The 17916-nt window shown below is 53.6% G+C and overlaps 1 protein-coding gene across 3 annotated transcripts in view; it reads right to left on the bottom strand.

Moving 5' to 3' along the window:
• The window catches only part of ABR (ABR activator of RhoGEF and GTPase), a 188360-nt gene that overhangs the window by 135519 nt on the left and 34925 nt on the right, over window positions 1–17916 (bottom strand). The window contains exon 1 of one of the 3 annotated variants that reach the window (XM_061390603.1): window positions 13807–14044. The exons of 1 other annotated variant lie outside the window; for it this stretch is intronic. Coding sequence is in view for 1 of the 2 variants with exons in the window: in XM_061390601.1 (XP_061246585.1) it covers window positions 8074–8134 (61 nt within the window). In the remaining variant the exon portion in view is untranslated. Of the gene's footprint in view, window positions 1–8073; window positions 8753–13806; window positions 14045–17916 lie in introns of those variants that run through there. One more of the 3 variants, XM_061390601.1, reaches the window with a different exon arrangement.

Raw genomic sequence — 17916 nt, 5'->3', positions numbered from 1 at the left:
ACATTTTGAGCAGCAAAGGGAAAGGAAGAGAATAGAGGCGACCCTCCCCTCCCCTCATCTACACTTTTATCCTCCTGCTTGGGTGGTCAGCTCAGGACAGGCTTTTACCCCGTTTATCATCACCCCTGAAACTCTCCACATACCAACCCTCTGCAGCAAACCCTCAGATCATGTCCTAGCCTTTCTGGCTCCACCCAAAGAGGGGCCTGCTACAGTGGAAGGCCCCAGATACCAGCCTCCACAGAGGCCTGAACTTTGGGCAGGGGACTCTGGGCCTGCGCTGGAGCCACCCCATCATTAGCATGCTGTGCGTGGGTGAGTTCAAATGCAGAAGCTGGATCTGTGGCCCAACTGGCCCTGGGCCTCAGAAAAGGACCTTGGTGCATGGTGGCCTGATTTATGGCCGAGAGCTCGCTTTATTTCCCTTTGGAAACTGTGGAGGTGAATTTAAAAAGGCCTGAGATCAGAGCCAATGCGCCAGGGCTCAGCCAAGTCCTCGCCTTCCCTAGTCCCCACCCATTTGTCCTTTGCCTTGCTCGGCTCTTGAAAATGGGCCTTAGCTGTTGCCCGCCCCTGCCCCCCAGTCTATTTTCTCTCCTTCCTCTTTATTTATTTTGGGGTTAACACAGAGTAGCTCTTGCCAGGAATCCAGGGACGAGGTAACTCTGGGATAGGGGCTCCAAGTACCCATGGGAGGGTTCCTTGGGATCCATTTTTAGGAAGAGGCAGCCCAGCCAGTGGGCACTTACAGGGCACCTGAAGGCTGAGAGCTGTCCGAATACCATGGGGGGACCAAGACCGTCTCCATAGCTGTCCTTCTAGTTAGAGAGATGAACAGATCAATCAACCTCCACAAAATACCAGCTGCCATGAAACCCAAGGGAGTCAGATAAAGAGGGGTTAAGAGTCAGGCCAGGGGATTTCCCTGGTGGTCCAGTGGTTAAGACTCCATGCTCCCAGTGAAGGGGGCTCAGGTTTGATCTCACATGCCACTAGATCCCCATACCACAGCTAAGAGTTCACATGCTGCAACTAAACATCCTGAGTGCCACAACAAGGATAAAGACCCTGCATGCTTCAACTAAGATGCAGATGCAGCCAAATAAATAAAAATGCTGCTGCTAAGTCGCTTCAGTCGTGTCCGACTCTGTGTGACCCCATAGACGGCAGCCCACCAGGCTCCCCCGTCCGTGGGATTCTCCAGGCAAGAGTACTGGAGTGGGTTGCCATTTCCTTCTCCGAAATAAATAAATAAATATATATATATAAATGAGGCCAATCCTACACTCAACTCCTGGCTTGCACTCTAGGACCTTGAATTAATTACTTAACTTCCCTGAGTCCCAGTTTCCTCCCTGTAGTGATAATTCCTTCTTACCTCATAAGGTAGGGACTATTGAGGATTAGTGATAACACATGGGCAGTGCCCAGGGGCGTGCTGACACACAGTAGGTCCTCATGGGCGTTGGCTAAGATCATTATTGCTGTTGGCAGTTGAATCGGCTATAGGTAGAGGTGCAGCCATCTGCAACTCAACTACAGTTGAGAACTGACCCGGCTCAAACCAGGAGACCTTCGGCAATAACTTAACCTCCCACGGCCTTGGAGTCCTCATCCATAGGCCGGGGGGATGATAAAAGGTGGCTTGGTGAGTTGTTAGGGTAATGTAAGGAAGTACCTAGCACAGCATCTGATATACAGTAGGACTAGTTAAACATTATGGCTTCTTCCATTCTTCCCAAACCAAACAGAGAAATCTAATATCTATGAGCTTGGCTGGACTACTGGGCTTTCTTTTCCTTGGGCCCAGTGGTTGCGAGAGACCCATGGATGAGGTTTCCATGTGGCTTTGCAGAGCTCAGACATATGTCCCTAAGAGGTCCCACAGCACAGCTCCAGAGGTGCCATCACATAGAGCACACAGTCACCCAGACCCCTGACCTCTCAGAAAGGGATTGTTCTCCTAAAGCTGTACCTTCAAAGGGAGACATTCACTCAAAACGATGGACTGTATGCTGCTTAGGCCCAGGGTAACTTGCGACTGAATAGGGTGACCACAAGTGAGGAAATCAATTGCTGCTGTGGGGAGTGGCTACACCCAGCTCGGAAAATAACTAGGCTTAATTATACAACATCTTCGGTCTCCATGATCTTGATCCATTAAACCCTCACAGCTGGCCAGGAGGCAATGCCCAGGAGGAAGGGGTTAGCCCAGCACACTAATAGGATCAGCCCTTCAATCCCATGAAGGTAATTATGGTCACATTCTTCACCAGCAGTCCTGAGTACACCCACAGCTCACGTTCGTGCTCAAGTTGCTTCGGTCATGTCTGACTCTTTGTGATGGTCCATAGCGCACCAGGCTCCTCTGTCCAGGCAAGAATACTGAAGTGGGTTGCCATGCCCTCCTCCAGGGGATCTTCCCCACCCAGGGTGCCAAAAAGGTTGAGGATCACTGGTCTTGAGGAGCATGAAGACCTCAGAGGTGAGGGTGGAGGAAAGGGGGAAGGGCATGTGACCAATTAGGTCATCATGGAGCCCACCCTGTCTCCCAAAGACCATGCTGACCCTGTCAGTTTCTATGTGGCCAGTAAACCCATATTCGTTTTTCATCTAGCTGTGTGGTAGGGAAGAAACGGCAGGAAGAGAAGACAGGAATAAAGGGCAAGGGCAGAAAACCAAGAGAGGCCCAAATGAAGTCTGAGCCTGGGGGAAAAGATTTGGCTGCCCCATCTGCAGTGGGTCACGGGTCCAGCTGGCCCCATCTCAGCGGGCTCTGTGCCAGATGCCCTGGGCAAGGGGTAGGCTTGAACCTCTATCCCCAACCCTCCTATCCAGGTGCATCCTATCATTTGCCTGTAGCCCTGACTTCTTTTTTCTCCCCCATTTACAGGATCAGGTTCTCCCCGGCGGGGACAAGCAGAATGCTCCCACTGCCCCCAGGGCATCCATGGCTCCATCCAGCCATATCTTGCCCAAAGGAATGCAAGCAAGGGCAGACCAAGGCCACAAGTCAAAAGAAAAATCAGCTGCTTCTATGCAGCCCCGGAGAGAAGTGAGCCTGCAGGCCTCTTCCCTGGTATTCAGTGGAAAGTGCCAAGACCCTGTAGGTAGAATGTGGTGGGTCCTCCAAGCCCCGTGGATCACCTCAGCCGACCAGAGCCAGGGGCCTGGCCGAGGCAGCTGATGATGTGCAGATGACACGCGGTTGTCTTGAAGCTGCCTGTTACCCCAAAGGGCTCAAGCCAAGCCAAACAGCTGCAGCACCAACGCTGGTGGCGAAGGCTTCCAATCACGTAATCACAAGCCCCAGCAATGCGTGGGACTCCCCTGGGGGGTCTCCGACTCCACTACAAGCTACTACAATTACCAAATCCACACAGCCGGAAACTTGTGAATGGGCCAGCTAATGGGTTTCTGGGGTTTCGGATGGAGTAAGGAGTTAAAGGAGTCAAGAACCCAGAAGTCTTCTTTCCCCTCTCATACTCACTCGTGCAACCGAAACTTACTGTGGGCTTACTACGGCACAAGGCCTTGGGCCAGGCACCAGCGAAGAACCTGGTTCAACACTCTGCTCCTGCCCGAACCCTTGCACCCTTCCCAGCCCCTTCCAAACTCCTCGGGCAGCCTTTCGTGGATCTGCTCAGTGACAAAAGCTGGGATGAGCTGGACAGCTGAGCAGTTCAATAGCACTCCTCCTCTTCAAAACATTCGAGAAATATTAACCAATTAATCTCCATTGCACCCACGTGAGACATCAGAGCTTCACTCTAAAGAGGAGTGTGCATAACAAAGGTGTCAGAATCGCCCCCGGAACCAGAGAACAACCCAAGTTTTCCCTCCTACCCACTCTCCTCCCATCTTCTACCCACCTAGCTGATTCTTCACAAATGTTCTTGTCACTCCTTCCTATCTCTAAAGAACAATAACACCAGCAATCACAACAATGACAAAAAACTACATTTCTCTGAGTAGGAGACTTAATTCTTCTGCCAGGCCCACCTATGGGACTCCAGCAGTCATGTCAATTATGGGCTGGTGATGACAGACAGGAATAAATGACTGGGGCTTAGCCACCACGGGACAAGAAAGCATCCATTTGCAGGTGTTCACTGGCACACACTGGGTTAGTCTGATGTGGCCTGAGTAAGAGAGTTGCCCTGATCAAGCCCACACCGACTGTCAGGTCAGTGGCTTGGTCTTTGGTGCAGCTAACATAGGAATATGGTGGGAAACTGAGACAGGTTCATGGTCATCTGGAGATGGGTTTGTATTCTCATAGCCCCAAATGGTTTCCTGGCCATTAGACAGGGCACCGAGTCTGTAAGGGGTTATAAAAATATCACCAGAGACAGAAATTTCCCTTGGAAATGCTGTTTCAGGTAACAGAAGTGAGCTCCGAAAGGCAGGTTCTTATAACAGATGATCATGCTCTGCCTTCTATGACATCCCAATAATAGAGGCTTTTGCTTGGCTCCATAGAGTCAGCATGTTTGAGGCCAGAGTTAAATCTCCTGGGACAAAAAAGAGGCTAGAAGGGCAAAGGGATACCTTAAATGTACCTTAAATTAGTCCTCAGTTCTCTCTTAAAGAAATCCTGAACATATAGTGAAAGATTTTCATCTCCACTCAGAGGGACAAGAGAAAGTTTCAGAGCCCGATCCAACCTGATCCCATGGTACAGAAGGAAGCCAAGAGAAAGTGGTAAGTATTTAGTGGAAGGAGTGGTGAAAGAGAGAAGATAAAATGAAGAACACAGGCAGAGAACACATACAGAGAGAAAGACAACAGCTTCGTGCAGACAGAAACACACCAGCTTCAGGGAAATAATCTAGGCGAGGCATTGAGAGGCACAGCTGATGCTATGACGTGAATGTAGGAAAATGAATGGTCTAGGGACAGGAAGTGGGGTGGCAGGAACCCTCATCCACCACGCTAGCTGACCACGGGCCAAGACCTTGCTCCAGTCTGTCCCAGATCCACACGGGCAGCTGGGAGCCAACCCATCTCTTTGCGCCATCACTGCAGACCTTCAGGACTTCAACTATAGGGGAAAGAGGGAGTCTGCTATCTACCCCTTATCAAGGGACCATCAACCTGCCATGGAAGTGTGTACAGATGCCAAAGCCAGAAAGAAATGAGCTGACAATTCCAAAGGCAAGAAGTGTGTGAAGGGAGGGGCTGGCATAGAGAACCAGTGGCATAGAGAACCACCAACCTCAGTGAAATCAGACAGAGCCTCAAACACCCCTGCCTTGGCTTCAGGACCAGTCTCCAGTTCCTCCAAGAGACATAGAGTCAACTGAGGCTCAGAATCACTGAGACCCCTTACCCTGCTGGACCATTTTGGGGACAACGCTGAGACAGAGGACCAGAGTGACAGATGTCCCCCATTCCAAGACTGTGAATAAGTTCAGACATATCTGGGTGACACTCAAGAGTCTTCCTCAACATCCTAGGGTAGGATCTGAATCCCAGCTTTGTCACTTATCAGTCATGTGACCTAGGGTAATGATTTGAGCCTAGCCAGCCACTTTTCCCGTAAAAGAGAGATAAGACTACCCGTCTAGCAGAGTTGTGAGGTTTGCAGAGACTGGATGGAGAGCAGCCAGCACAGTGCCTAGCACACAGCAGGTCCTTGGAGATGCCACTATCACTGCCACCAGGGCTTTCACATCCCTGAGAAGTATCCTGGGCACCCTGTGCCCTGTGTACACCCCCTTTATGATTCCTGATGGATGTGGCTTTTGTGGGGACTTGCCACCCCAGGACAGTGAGACCTGTAACCAAACAGCTTCCCGAGAGGCATGGGAACTTCCTCGGGGAGCCATAAAACCATGCCGCCAGGCAAATGACAGCTCGGGTATTTGTTTTAATTTAGGCTCTTGTCAAGAGGAAACTTCATGGCTAACAGCCCAAACATGACTGCACTGCACCTCCCCAGGAAACCTCATTCTACAGCTCTCCAATAAGCTGTTTGGAAGAAGGAGGCAAGGACTCCTCACACTGCTGCCAAGCCAGTGCCCCCCGCCTCCCCTCTATCCAGGCTGCCCCAGGAGCCCAGAGGTCAAGGCAGCAGCAGAAGGGTAGACAGCTCAGATGCCAGACTGCCTGAGTCAGGGCTGATTAACAGGCACCCCCCACAAAGAAGCCCTCAGTCGAATTCCCTTTTCCAATCGCATCTTCCTCTAGCTGGACATTTTCAAAGCAATTTTGCTGCTTTGCTCCAGGTTGTTTATGTGTTGGGGGGAGGTGGGGTGGAGAGACAGGTGTTGGGGTAGAGTGGAGGATGTCAGGAAAACTTGGAATTGATCAGGCAGGGGAGGCTTCTTTAAGGCAATGAAGAGAAAGCCAGAGACAGCTTTTCATAGGAGTCTATGCCTTGGGAAATAGGGAAAGAAGGACTGGGTTTTGCAAAGAGCCAGAAATATTCAGGAACATAAGCTGCATGTGAATATGAGGCATTGTTATGACTGTTTTTTGCAAGCGCACAGTGAAGAGGAGGTCACTAATCCTCCCTTTGGGGTCAGGAGCTGATCTGCAGCCGGGCTCTGAGCAGATGTGTGCCCCCATTCAGGCAAACACATGTGTGCACACACGCCACACAGCAGCCGTGGACCCTGACCTTCACCCAATGGTGCTGGCCTCTGCAGGGGAAAGAGCAGATGGAGTGGCTGGGCTTGGCGCAGGACTGACACCCAGGGGATCCAGCTTTGCTCTTTTGATGTTGAAAAACCAAAGCAGAATGAACATCACAAGGAGAGCTGCTGGGGGGAGGAAAGGAAGGGAAAACAGATTGGGAGCGGGGAGGGAAAAGGATGGAGGGGGAGGAGGAGAAGATGGGGGAGAAAAAGCTATGGGGAATGATGGGGACCCAAGGGGATACAGAGGTCAGAGGCTGGGTAATGAGTACTGAGAAGCCTCCAGGGCAAGAATTTGGGGTTCAAGGCATCAACTTGTCCACTCTCCCCACCATTCAAACCAGGTTAACCCTGACATGTAGCCTTGTTCCATGGCATCTAGAGTCCAGAAGGGGGAACCTGGTTCCACCTGCCTGCCCCATGGGACCCTAGGCTGGGAGACCCAGCAAGAGAAAGTGGGCCGGTTCCACTGAAGCAACCAGGGAGGGTAAAATCCACTTATTACCTTCTTCAGGAGCCAGTAGAACCCTCTCTCTTCCTATATCACTGAAAGCTTGGGGACGATGTCTCAAGGGAGGGGTGGGCAAAATGCAGTGCTTTAGCCACCTAAGCAAGAGTGAGGGTGGGGTGGGGGGAAGGGGGTGAGGGGAAGGGGGCGCTCAAGGCTGGGCATAAGCCCCCAGAATGTAGGCGTGATCACTTACACATCCCCAGCACCAGTGCAAGAGCAATCACATGATAGAGACAGATTTGGGAACAAGGGGGGTGGAGACGCGGAGAAGGGTTTTTGTTTTTGTTTTTTTCTTTTTTGGGGGGTGGGGTAGGGGAGGAAGGAGGGTGATGGTGGGGATGATGATGAGCCTGGCAGGAAAGACTGCTGAGCTGGGGGTTTTCAGGTCCTTCATCCAAACGGCCCCCACGGAGATCAACACCTAGTCTCCCTTACCATACGACCCCACCCCCACCCCGAAACACCCTGGCCTGAGGGTGTCCCTGAGAAAGTCCAGGCGCCAAGGACTTCACCAAAATGGCCTTTCTGCTTCGGCGTGCACAGAAGGAGCAGCCAGTCGGGGAGCGGAGGGTCAACACACTACGGGGCTCTTCCCCTCCGCTCCAGGGTTGGGGAGAACTCGGTTACACAACAGGTGGGAGAGGGGTAACACAGCTCTCCTGGCCCCGTCGATCCACTGCGCCCCCTTCACCCCCGCTCCGGCTGGAAGTCCACTCTGGGGACGCCATCCGCGACTGATCGCGGGGCGCCAAGCCGCTCCTCCCGCCTCCCGGCCCGCCAGGCACCTGGGCGGCCGTGCCCGCCGCTCCCAGCCCGCTCCAGCCAAGCCGGGCAACGCGAACCCCGGGGGCCGTCGGGGCTCCACGCGGGGCTCCGGGACGCGTTCCCGCCCGGCCTCCCCGGCCCGCGCGCACAACGTACTGCTGTAGAGGGTGTCGATCCAGGAGAGGCGCGGCAGGCCCCGATGGCTCAGCGGCTCCATGCCCGCGGCTGCGGCGGCGAAGGCTCCGTCAGATCGGAAACCCGACCCTCATCGCACAACAAAGGAGGGAGGGCGCGGGCGGCGGGCCCCGCAGGCCGAAGTTGCCGAGCGCTGGGTGGAGGCGAGGGGGAGGCAGGGAAACAGGTAGCAGGGAGGAGCGATGCGATCGGAGCCGCCTGGGAGGAGGGGGAGGGCGGGCGAGGGCCGGTGAGCGCCCCCGGGAGCCCTTCCGGCCCCTGAGGCCGCCGCGAGCCCCGCTGCGGATCCCGGAGCTGCGGCCCCGCAGCCCGCCCGCCAACTAGCAACTTCCCCGGGGCTGCGCGGAGCCCAGGGGCGGAGGGCGGGGGACGGGGGCCGCGACCAATCGGCGCGAGGCTCCCGCGCCCCCTCCCCCGCCGCGGCACGCCTCCAGACCCCCGGCCGAGGTGCGGGGAGCAGCCGGTGTCCCCCACCCGGAGAGGGACTCCAGCGGGTGACCGAGGAGGAGGTCTGGGGGGGTCTCCGGGGGGCGACGCAGACCCAGACTCCTCTTCCTTCTCCTCGCTGGGCTTGGCCAAATTCTGGCAACCCGCAGACTAGGTGCCGCGGGGAGACCTATGGGCCCGCAGGGGTGACATCACCTGCCACCCCAGGATCTCTAAGCGCCGTTTCAGGGGCCAGTGCGGCTGCCTGGCCCCTCCCCTCGGCAAGCCCGGGGAGCGGCGCGGACGGGGTTAACGTCCAGCCCGCCCGCGGGAAGCGCTGGCTGCCCAAGGACTCTTTCCTTCCAAACCTTAACATTGCCTCGTCTATTTAGACACTCTTGACCTAAAAGCCAGGCTGCTCCCTGCCCTTCACACCAGGGAGGCGGCGAGCAGAGGAAGGCAGGAGGCCGAGGGGGTCGTCGAGGGGCGTGGAGGACAAACAGGGTTAGAGGAGAGACCCCAGGATCTCCGCTGGGTCTCCCGACACCAAGGGTGCATAATTACAAGTTGAGGGAAGTCTGGGCTCAAAATGCCTCTGAGAAGAGACCCCCTGAAACAAAATTCCTTCTAAGACCACCGCCGGCCCCCCACCCCCCAAAAAAACAGGCAATGAAGAACCTGGAGTCGGAGAGTTTTATGCCTTCCTCTGGGTGCTGGTTCTAAGAGACCCAAGGCAACTCAGCTGCAGGCCTCCTTGGACCAAATGACCCTGAAGAAGGGACTGGAGGGGCCGGAGGGTCAGGCTAGGGTGGTCCAGGGCAGGGGGCCGGAAGCTTGTTTCCTGAACCCCAGGGAAAGGAGGCAGTGGGCCCACAAGGGAACCCCCGCCCTGGGCCACTTACCCTGCTTTCACCTCAGAGAGTGAGGTTTCTGCTGATGCAGCAAACCCTTCCACCCCTCATCCCTAAGCTGCGATACGGCAGTGACTGTAGGGGACCCAGTTCAATGGACAAGCCTACAAGATGAAGCTCACCTGGCCTCTACATGGGGGAGTGTTGTCAGCATCCCAGAGCATTTGGGGTGAGGGGGGGGATGCTATTCTCATCATTCCAAACAACCACAGATCTAATTCTTTTAAAAAAAAAAATGAAAAGCAGTATCATTGACATCCAGTATGGCATTAGTTTCAGATCTTATTCTTAAAAGGAGAAGCAGACCCTTTTGCATGATGCTGAAAGGAAGCCTGAATCCAGCCCCTGCAGCAGCTTAGGTAGCACCTCCAGAGCTGCCCCAGGGGAGGTGGGGGCTATTGGGCTCACAGAGGTAGGGTGAGCCCCTGGGGAAGATGCAAGGGAAGATGCTTTGGGGGTGCAAAGCATCCGCAGGTGGCTACAGTGGGTGTTTTTCAACCTGGAGGTCACACCGGCCTCTCCTTGCATCCACTGGGCTCTCCCCCACCCCAGGCCTCCGGGCTCGGGCTCTGACTTTGGCTCTTGTGGGTCTCCCTGCTCAGCTGTCACCCTCCCACCATCTCTGACTTGCACACAAGACTGGGAGGACCAAGCAAGCAGGCACCTGGAGCTTGGCAGAGAGGGGGGCGTGCATCTCCAATGAGATGCTCCAGAAATAGAGCTGGGATGGGAGAGGAAGCAAACGGGCTCCTGGAGGAACCAGAGGGAGGACGGTGAGACGGAGGAGCAGAGAGGGGCCCAGGGCCTCTCTTCTTCCCACACGGAAGGCACAGAACCCAGAAGAAAGGTGCAAGCAGGATACCAGCCCAGGTAAGCAGCAATACTGCCCCCCTCCCCAACATCTCCACCACCTCCCACCCCCCTGCACCCTCCACCCCTCCCCAAGGCAGCCTGGGCCTTCTCTGAACACTGCCTGATGGCGACATCTGGGCACTGACTGTGAGGAGGCCATGGATGTATGTTTCTGCGTGAGTCACATACATTTGCATACATTTTACATTTTTATCTACAAAGGCTTAAACAAGCTATTTTCAGCATTTTTTTTCAAGCTAAAATGTTAGTTGCTCTCCTTAGCTCTGCTTTTCCCCCTACATTCTGTCCAATCCTGTTCCAAACCTTCCAGTGCAGAATGCAATATAGGGGGAGGGGAGTGGGACCTTAGAGGCCGATCAGAAGGAGCGCTTCTGATAATTAACGGAGAGTGCCTGCAGCGGACCTGGCTTGCATCTCAACGCTTTGCTTACACAACAGCCTCACTATTATCTCAGTCCCCTCCATTTAGCAGATGAGCAAACCGAGGCCCTGAGCAGCTAAGTAACCCATCCAGACAGTAAACGGAGGGCCACGCATGCTATCTCCACTGTCAGGGTTGAAAGCACGGTGGCAGAGGTCTCTGGAAATCTCTGCTGGACCATGGGTTAGAGACTATCTTCTAGAAAACTCTTCCAGTCCTATTCCATCTCTGCACAACTGTCTCAAAACCTATGTGTCCCAGGAAAGGGCGGTTACATCAAGATCCCTTGATGGCTACATCGGATGGCTTCCAATGGACATTACCACCACAGGGCTTGACTCTAACCTTGGCTATAGGACAAGTGTGCGGAAGCAGCAGGGTGACAGGAGACCAGAACAGAAACCTCCAGATTCCTGGCACTGACTGGAGAGGCGGTGGGGGAGACCCAATACCACATCCTAGGAAGGAAGGAGTTAGAGCCATTCTCACCCACGTTGTGCCCAAGGTGAGGTGATCTGCCAGCAACCCACTTCTGTCAGAGTAGCTGGGGATGTTCCTGTGGAAAGGCTACCCTGATTCAGCTAAGTGTGGACCTGCCCATGCACCCCAAGGCACTGAGCACCCATCACAGCTCGTCCTCCAAGCCTGCACTAACCATTTGCTGCCTAGTCCTTTGGGTGAACACACTCCACCTTCCCAGCCCTCCCTCTGGCCTGTGTATTCAGCCTGTCCTTGGCTCCTCACCTCCCACAGCAAACGGCTGCTCCTGCCTCATCAGCATATTTAAGGGGGATTTAAGTATTGGTTGGGCTTCCTTGGTGGCTCAGAGGATAAAGAATCAGCCTGCAATGCAGGAGACCTGGGTTCGATCCCTAGGTCGGGAAGATCCCCTGGAGAAGTGAATGGCTACCCACTCCACTATTCTTGCCTGGTGAATCCCATGGACAGAGGAGCCTGGTGAGCTACAGTCCATGAGGTCGCAAAGAATCAGACATGACTGGAGCAACTAACACTTTCACTTTTAAGGGCTGGTTGCCAGGAGCACTGGGCTGATGATGTGGGCCAAGTGGGAAGAAGATATACCCCATCTGAGGTCAGCAGTCTTGCCCTTACATAACCCCCAAGGATGTGCTACGCCCCACCTCTCCATTATCCAGCTCTTGCCTCTACCAACCACTTGGCCAGGGTGGAAAAAACGGGACCATGCTTAGAACCAAAACTAGGTATTTCCACTTCTCTTCCCCCATCACTGTTAGCAACCCAGCTCCACTGGGAACAATAGGAAGGCCTGGAGTCCCTGCGGGGTCACTGGTGATGAAAAGGATGTCCTTGCACCTCTCCCCACTCTGAGGTCTGCAGGGAGCACCAGGGTGTGCAGGTGGGATATACAGGTGGTCGGGGTGGGGTGGGGGTGGTCTCCGCATTCGAATTAAAAACCAAAAAACTGACCTGGTAGACAAAATCTCTTTTGTATCTTTCCTGGCAGATCAGCTCTTTAAAAGCTGGGACGAGGGACTTCCCTGATAGTCTAGTGGTTGGATCTCTGGGCTTCCAATGCAGGGGGCAAGGGTTTGATCCCTGGTCAGGGAACTAGGATCACCCATGGCTGTGTAGCACAGCAAAAAAAACCCCAAAACCTGGGACTGTGTTTTTTCACTGCACCTTGCCCAGTGGATGAATGAGGCTCAGGTAGACCTCTAAGGCAGTCGTAACTACACCATGCCCCTGGATCAGTTTTCTGCCAAAAGCCCAATAGACAGGCATTCAATAATACATGCTGAATAAATAAAACTAACGACAGCTAACTTTGATTGAGTACTTCTAAAGTGCCAGGCACTGCTGCATGTGCTTCCCATAGACTGCCTCCCTCAGTCTTCATAATAAGCCAATGAGATAGGCATTGCCATTCTCTCCATTCCTTCCCATAGAAACAGGAAGGTATGCTATTGGCCAGCTAGGAAATGAACCGAGATTCTGAATCCTGAGTCCACATGGGTAATCTCTGTGTTGGGCTGCAATGAGTGACTAAAAATGAATAAACAGAGTGAAGTTAAACTCAGGGAGGAAGCAATCAGAGCTACAGGAGGAATGTAACTCCAGAACCCCCCACAGCCACCAGTGATGAAGCAAAATGAGAACTGGTTCCCAGAGAAAACCACATCTCCTCCATCGGGCCAGATGATCCAGGAGCCAAGCTGGCTGCAATCAATCCAGTGACAATTTCCTGAACTCCAGTCCCAGCCAAACCCCACTGCTTCTATGCTTCAGGCCAGTCTTGAGACTTGCCAGCCTCAGTTTTCCCATCCGTAGGTGGGCACCCAGATGGATGTCCCTCAGGCTTCCTATCTGCCCAGTAGCCCCCAGGATGGCCTGTTTCTGGCTCCTTGCTCCATTTCCTTTAAGCTCAGCAGAGCAAAGCAGTGCTTACTCTTCTAAGATTCACCCTTAGCCCTTGGGCCTGAAGAGAAGAAAATGCCCCAGGCCTCTCCTGGGTCACCTCTAAGTGGGCAGGTCTGGCTTAACAGTTCTGTCCTCTGCCCTCTTCCTCCCCATCTCTTCCCAGCCTCCTCACTCTTCCAACAGGCAGTGAGATCTACAGGGAGCATGGATTTACTGAAAGCCCTCCCCACTTCTTCATCTTCTCTTCCAAAGTTTATCTCAGCTTGAGTCATGGGAAAGATGTAAGAGTCATGGTAAGATGTAAACTAGAAAATTCCATTCACCTTCTTGTTGCCTCCCTCAGTACCATGGCCGAGAGAAGCCTGGTGACATCCAGGTCCCTGCAGTGGTGAGGCTCCCCCCACGTCCCCCCACGTTTCTTGGGAGCTGAGTTGAAGTGCCACTCCCATGGCTAGGGCCACAGTGAGTCCAGCATCCTGGGAAGAGCATACTAGGCAAGCTGCAATTTCGGGAGGGTCTCGGGCCAAGTTCTAGCTAAAGTGGCCCTCATCCGACATGGCTCGGCTTGTTCCACCCAGGGGTCAACACAGAGGTTTCCGAGAGCTGATCCGAGGGATCAACAGTAGGGCCTGGCACCCCACCCCCCCTTCCTAAATGACTTACCACAGCGTCCCCATCAGCATTTGGAAAGAGGCAGACAGAAGAGACGGAAGGATTCTCCAAGTCCCCAGAACCCAGAGACAAAGTTCAACAGCTCCAACCTTATCAGCCCCAAGTGAAGCGGAGGCAAGTCCATCTGGGGCCAGAGCTCACAGGCTGGCCCTCTGCCCTCCCGTGGCCACTATTCTCCTGAAGCTGGCTGTGCTTCTTGCTGTCTCAGCCAGAGTTCTGCAGATGCCTCTCAGCCCGGCGCTCTTCTGCCAGGAGCTCTGACGCCACCAGCCAGGCTGGCCCCGTCCCTGTGAGGTCCAGGGGGGCCCGCAGGGGCTGAGGGCAGGTCGTCAATGAGACCAGCTCCAAGAGGTGGCGGCTCAACATTCGAGAAAGTGAGGACAAAGGAGCATCAGAGCCTAGCCAGTGTTGCCTGTCATCAGGAGAGTCTCGTTTCGGGATTACCGTTCAAGTTCGCGGTGTGTGGCCCTGTCTCTTTAAGGACCAGGCCTCTTTAAGATGAGTTCCCTCTGCAGTCTCCTCTGCCCCCAGTGGTCCTGCGGCAGACAAGGGGGGGCTCCCGAGCGCCATCTGGTGGTCCAACGGAGCAGCGCCTCAGCCAGCAGACTGTCCTGCCACCCTGGACACCGTCCAGCGAAGAGGCCTGGAAATGTCTGCAATAAAATCTCAGCTTCATCCACTGGATTTTTCACAGGGCTGTTAGGTTACCATTGTGAGCAAAGAGGCTATCGAAATCAGGGGGAGCTCCATTTGGGGCCAGGAGACAGCAAGAGCCCCCATGAGTGGCCTGGGAAGAAAAACCATCCCACTGGACAAAAGCTTCATTAAGATATTTGGAAATGCGGGGACTTATCCAGTCTCTCTGTCAGCCATCTGCAGGACATAAGGCAAAGCTCTATGTATCCTGTCCCCATAAACAGTGGAGTCAGTAGCTCTCAATTAGAGGTAAAGAATCCGCCTGCCAATGCAGGAGATGCAAGAGATGCAGGTTCGATCCCTGGGTCGGGACGATCCCCTGGAGAAGGAATAACAACCCACTCCAGTATTATCGCCTGGGAAATCCCATGGACAGAAGAGCCTAGAGGCCCATGGGGTCACAAAGAGGTTGGACACAATGAGCACACACATGCCATGCCACGCCCCACCAGGAGGTATTTGGAAATGTGGAGGAGCATTATAAAGCCAGAGATATTAAGATGTCCTGCAATATACAGCACCATCCCAAAGAATGTCTGTCCCCAGATACCAACAGCGTTAAGGACACTATGTGGTTAGGAGGAACAGAGGCTTTTGGAAACTTGCTGAGGTTCCTTAGCAAGCTCATACCCACACTGTTCTTTTCCCCATCTTTCTGCCTTTGGTGTCCTCCCTACACTTTACCTTTATAACGTTTGAGGTGGAGAGAGGGACTGATCTGGCCCAGGCCACCTTAACCAGGGATGCCAGAGTCCCTGGCTGTCCCACCCCAAAAGCTAGGCACACACCTGCCCCCAGTATGCGTTGGGTCATCATGCCCCTTGAATGGGAAAGGCAGACTGGACGGCAGCCTGACTCAGACTGCTGGGAACCAGCAGATGGATTCTGAGAAGAGATTACAGAGGATCAGCCGCTCCTTCCCTCAAGGGAATACCCTGCCTTCCTTCCCCCATGGGTGACTCAACCTAGCCCAGTGCACTGTCTCTAAACTGTCCCATGACATCCATGTTTTACATAAGGCACTTGCAGGTGCTGATCATGAAACCTGGTCATGAGTCCTAATTTCTCCTTCCCCCAAGCTTACTGCTGCCTGTCCTGGACTGATCAGCTTAGTCTCACAGTCTGTTGCCAGCGGCTGACATGAGAAACCAACACACATGACGTAAGTTCTAAGGAAGAGGGTAGAAAAAAGAAATGAAATGCTGTCTGCTGTGGTGAGTGGAAGCCCCACAGTGGTCACATCTGAGCTGGGTCTGCTGGTCTGAGAAGTCGCAAGCTCGTGAGGCTGACATCATAGCTAGAATGATCAGGTGGAGGAAACAGTTTTCCAGCATCCCACAGCAGCTTGAGAACACTTCCCATCGCTGTCAGAAGGAAAAACCACATCCCTGTAGTGGCACACAAGGCTCTGTGGCCTGGCCCCTCACCTCCTCTCTGCTTCATCTGCCACGTTTTCCTCCTGGCTCTCTCTTGCTTTCTCAGAACTTTTGTACAGGATGGTATCTCTGGTCAAAATGTTCCACCCGACTCTGCCTGGGTATCTCCTACTCTTCCCTCTAGTCTTTTTAAATTTTTAAAAATGTTTTGGCTGCACTGGGTCTTCACTGTGGTGTGTGGGCTATTCGCTAGGAAGCTCTCCGTAGCTATCAGACCAGGGAGCCCTGCATTTCTGATTATTCAGTGCTCTTGTAAATCACCTAATGCCTATCTCTTCTGTTAGACTGAGAGCTCTGAGAAAGTGGGAACCTCATCTCTCTTGTTCACACTATACACTTGGCACCTTGAAATAGTGGTTTCAATGAATGAGTCAGTAAATGAATGCATGAATGAATGGCCAAATACGCTCTTGGTCGCAAAGACCCTAAAATAGTGAGTACAGAAGCTTCAGCCAACCCAGCTCTACCAACTGAAAAAGAACTGTTAGGGCCGTTTGGAACATCATGTTGAGAATAGAGTGGTCACGCTCTTCGGAAAGACTCAGACAAACAGCAGGATCCTAGAGTCAGATCTGGGGCAGGAGAATTGCTGTTCCAGTTAATTCTCTAACTGCTCACATGAAACCCAACTGAAAACTCCCCAGTGCCCAGGGCTCCCTTGCTCAGCAGCTAGAACTGGATGCTGTACTCTTTTTCACCCAATCAGACACCAACACGGAAATGGAATAGAAGCTGAGAAATGGTTCAGTCCACTAAGGGAACTTTGGTCTCCATTCTCAGAGTCCTTCTCCTGGACCTGCCCCCAATTTGCATTTAATTTTGTTTTTAGACGAAGGAGGCAAATGGTAGTCCTCCTCTGGGAAAAAGAGGTCTCTTGGTGTGTGTGCCTGTCCTGTCTCACCTCCCGGTAGGATGTGGACTCTGAGACTCAACTCCCCAGTCCCAGTGGGGCTGTCAGCTGAAGCTGTCCCTCACCGGTTCCCAGTGATAACTTTGATGCCCCTCCTACCCGGTGGCTCAGTGATAAAGAATCTGCCTGCAGTGCAGGAGACACAGGAGATGTGAGTTCGATCCCTGGGTTGGGAAGATTCCCTGGACAGAGGCCATGGCAACTCACTCCAGTATTCTTACTGGGAAAATCCCATGGACAGAGGAGCCTGGCAGACTATAGTCCGTGGGGCCACCGAGGAGTCAGACACGACCGAAGTGACTGGATATGCACACACACAGCTGGACACATGGGAAATCTTGCTTTCAACCCTGTGATGGGAGAAGGACGATGGAAACTGATTCTGGACACCCTGTCCTCCCAAGGACCTAGCTTGAGAGCTTCTGTAGGCTGCCTGACAGATGGACAGACAGACAGAGGGACGGAGCTTGGGCAGACGCTCTGCGGCTGCTGCACGCACTGAGCCGAGGTGACCACTGAGCAGGCCTGAGAGGCTTGGAGGGCAACATGCCAGACTCAGCCGGTCTGCTGGCAGCTGCAAAAAGGGAAGCAGGTTTCCTTTCAGTTTCTCTTCAGCACAGCACAGGGACACATACAACACCCAATTATTCGTCCAGGTCTGACTTGTTGGGCCTGAGGTCTATGATGGTCCAGAAAATCACCCTAGGCCACTGGGGTCAGTAATCCAGATGGTTAGTCGTCTAACGTACCAGCCCAGCTTCTCACCCACTGCTTTGTAAAGACGTTCTGGCATGGTTAATACCCGCCGTGTACTTCTCTCCCCTGAAATGAAAGGAAAGGACCTGGTGGGAGGAGGAGGGGTTGACAATAAAGTACAGAAGAACCGTAACAACAGAGCCAGCAATAACACTGACACGCTTACTGCGGCTCAGCTGATCTAAGGGCTGCATGTGTTAAGGCCCTGGATGATCACAGTAACGTCAACGCTCTACTCCCTCTCCCCAACACAAGTCCGCTGAACCTGCTGTGTGACCTTAAGGGACATTCTTTCCCTCTCTG

Source organism: Bos javanicus, chromosome 19 (assembly GCF_032452875.1).
Source record: "Bos javanicus breed banteng chromosome 19, ARS-OSU_banteng_1.0, whole genome shotgun sequence".
NCBI lineage: Eukaryota > Metazoa > Chordata > Mammalia > Artiodactyla > Bovidae > Bos > Bos javanicus.
Note: the sequence above shows the minus strand (reverse complement) of the source record. Positions and strands in the feature narration are given on the sequence as shown.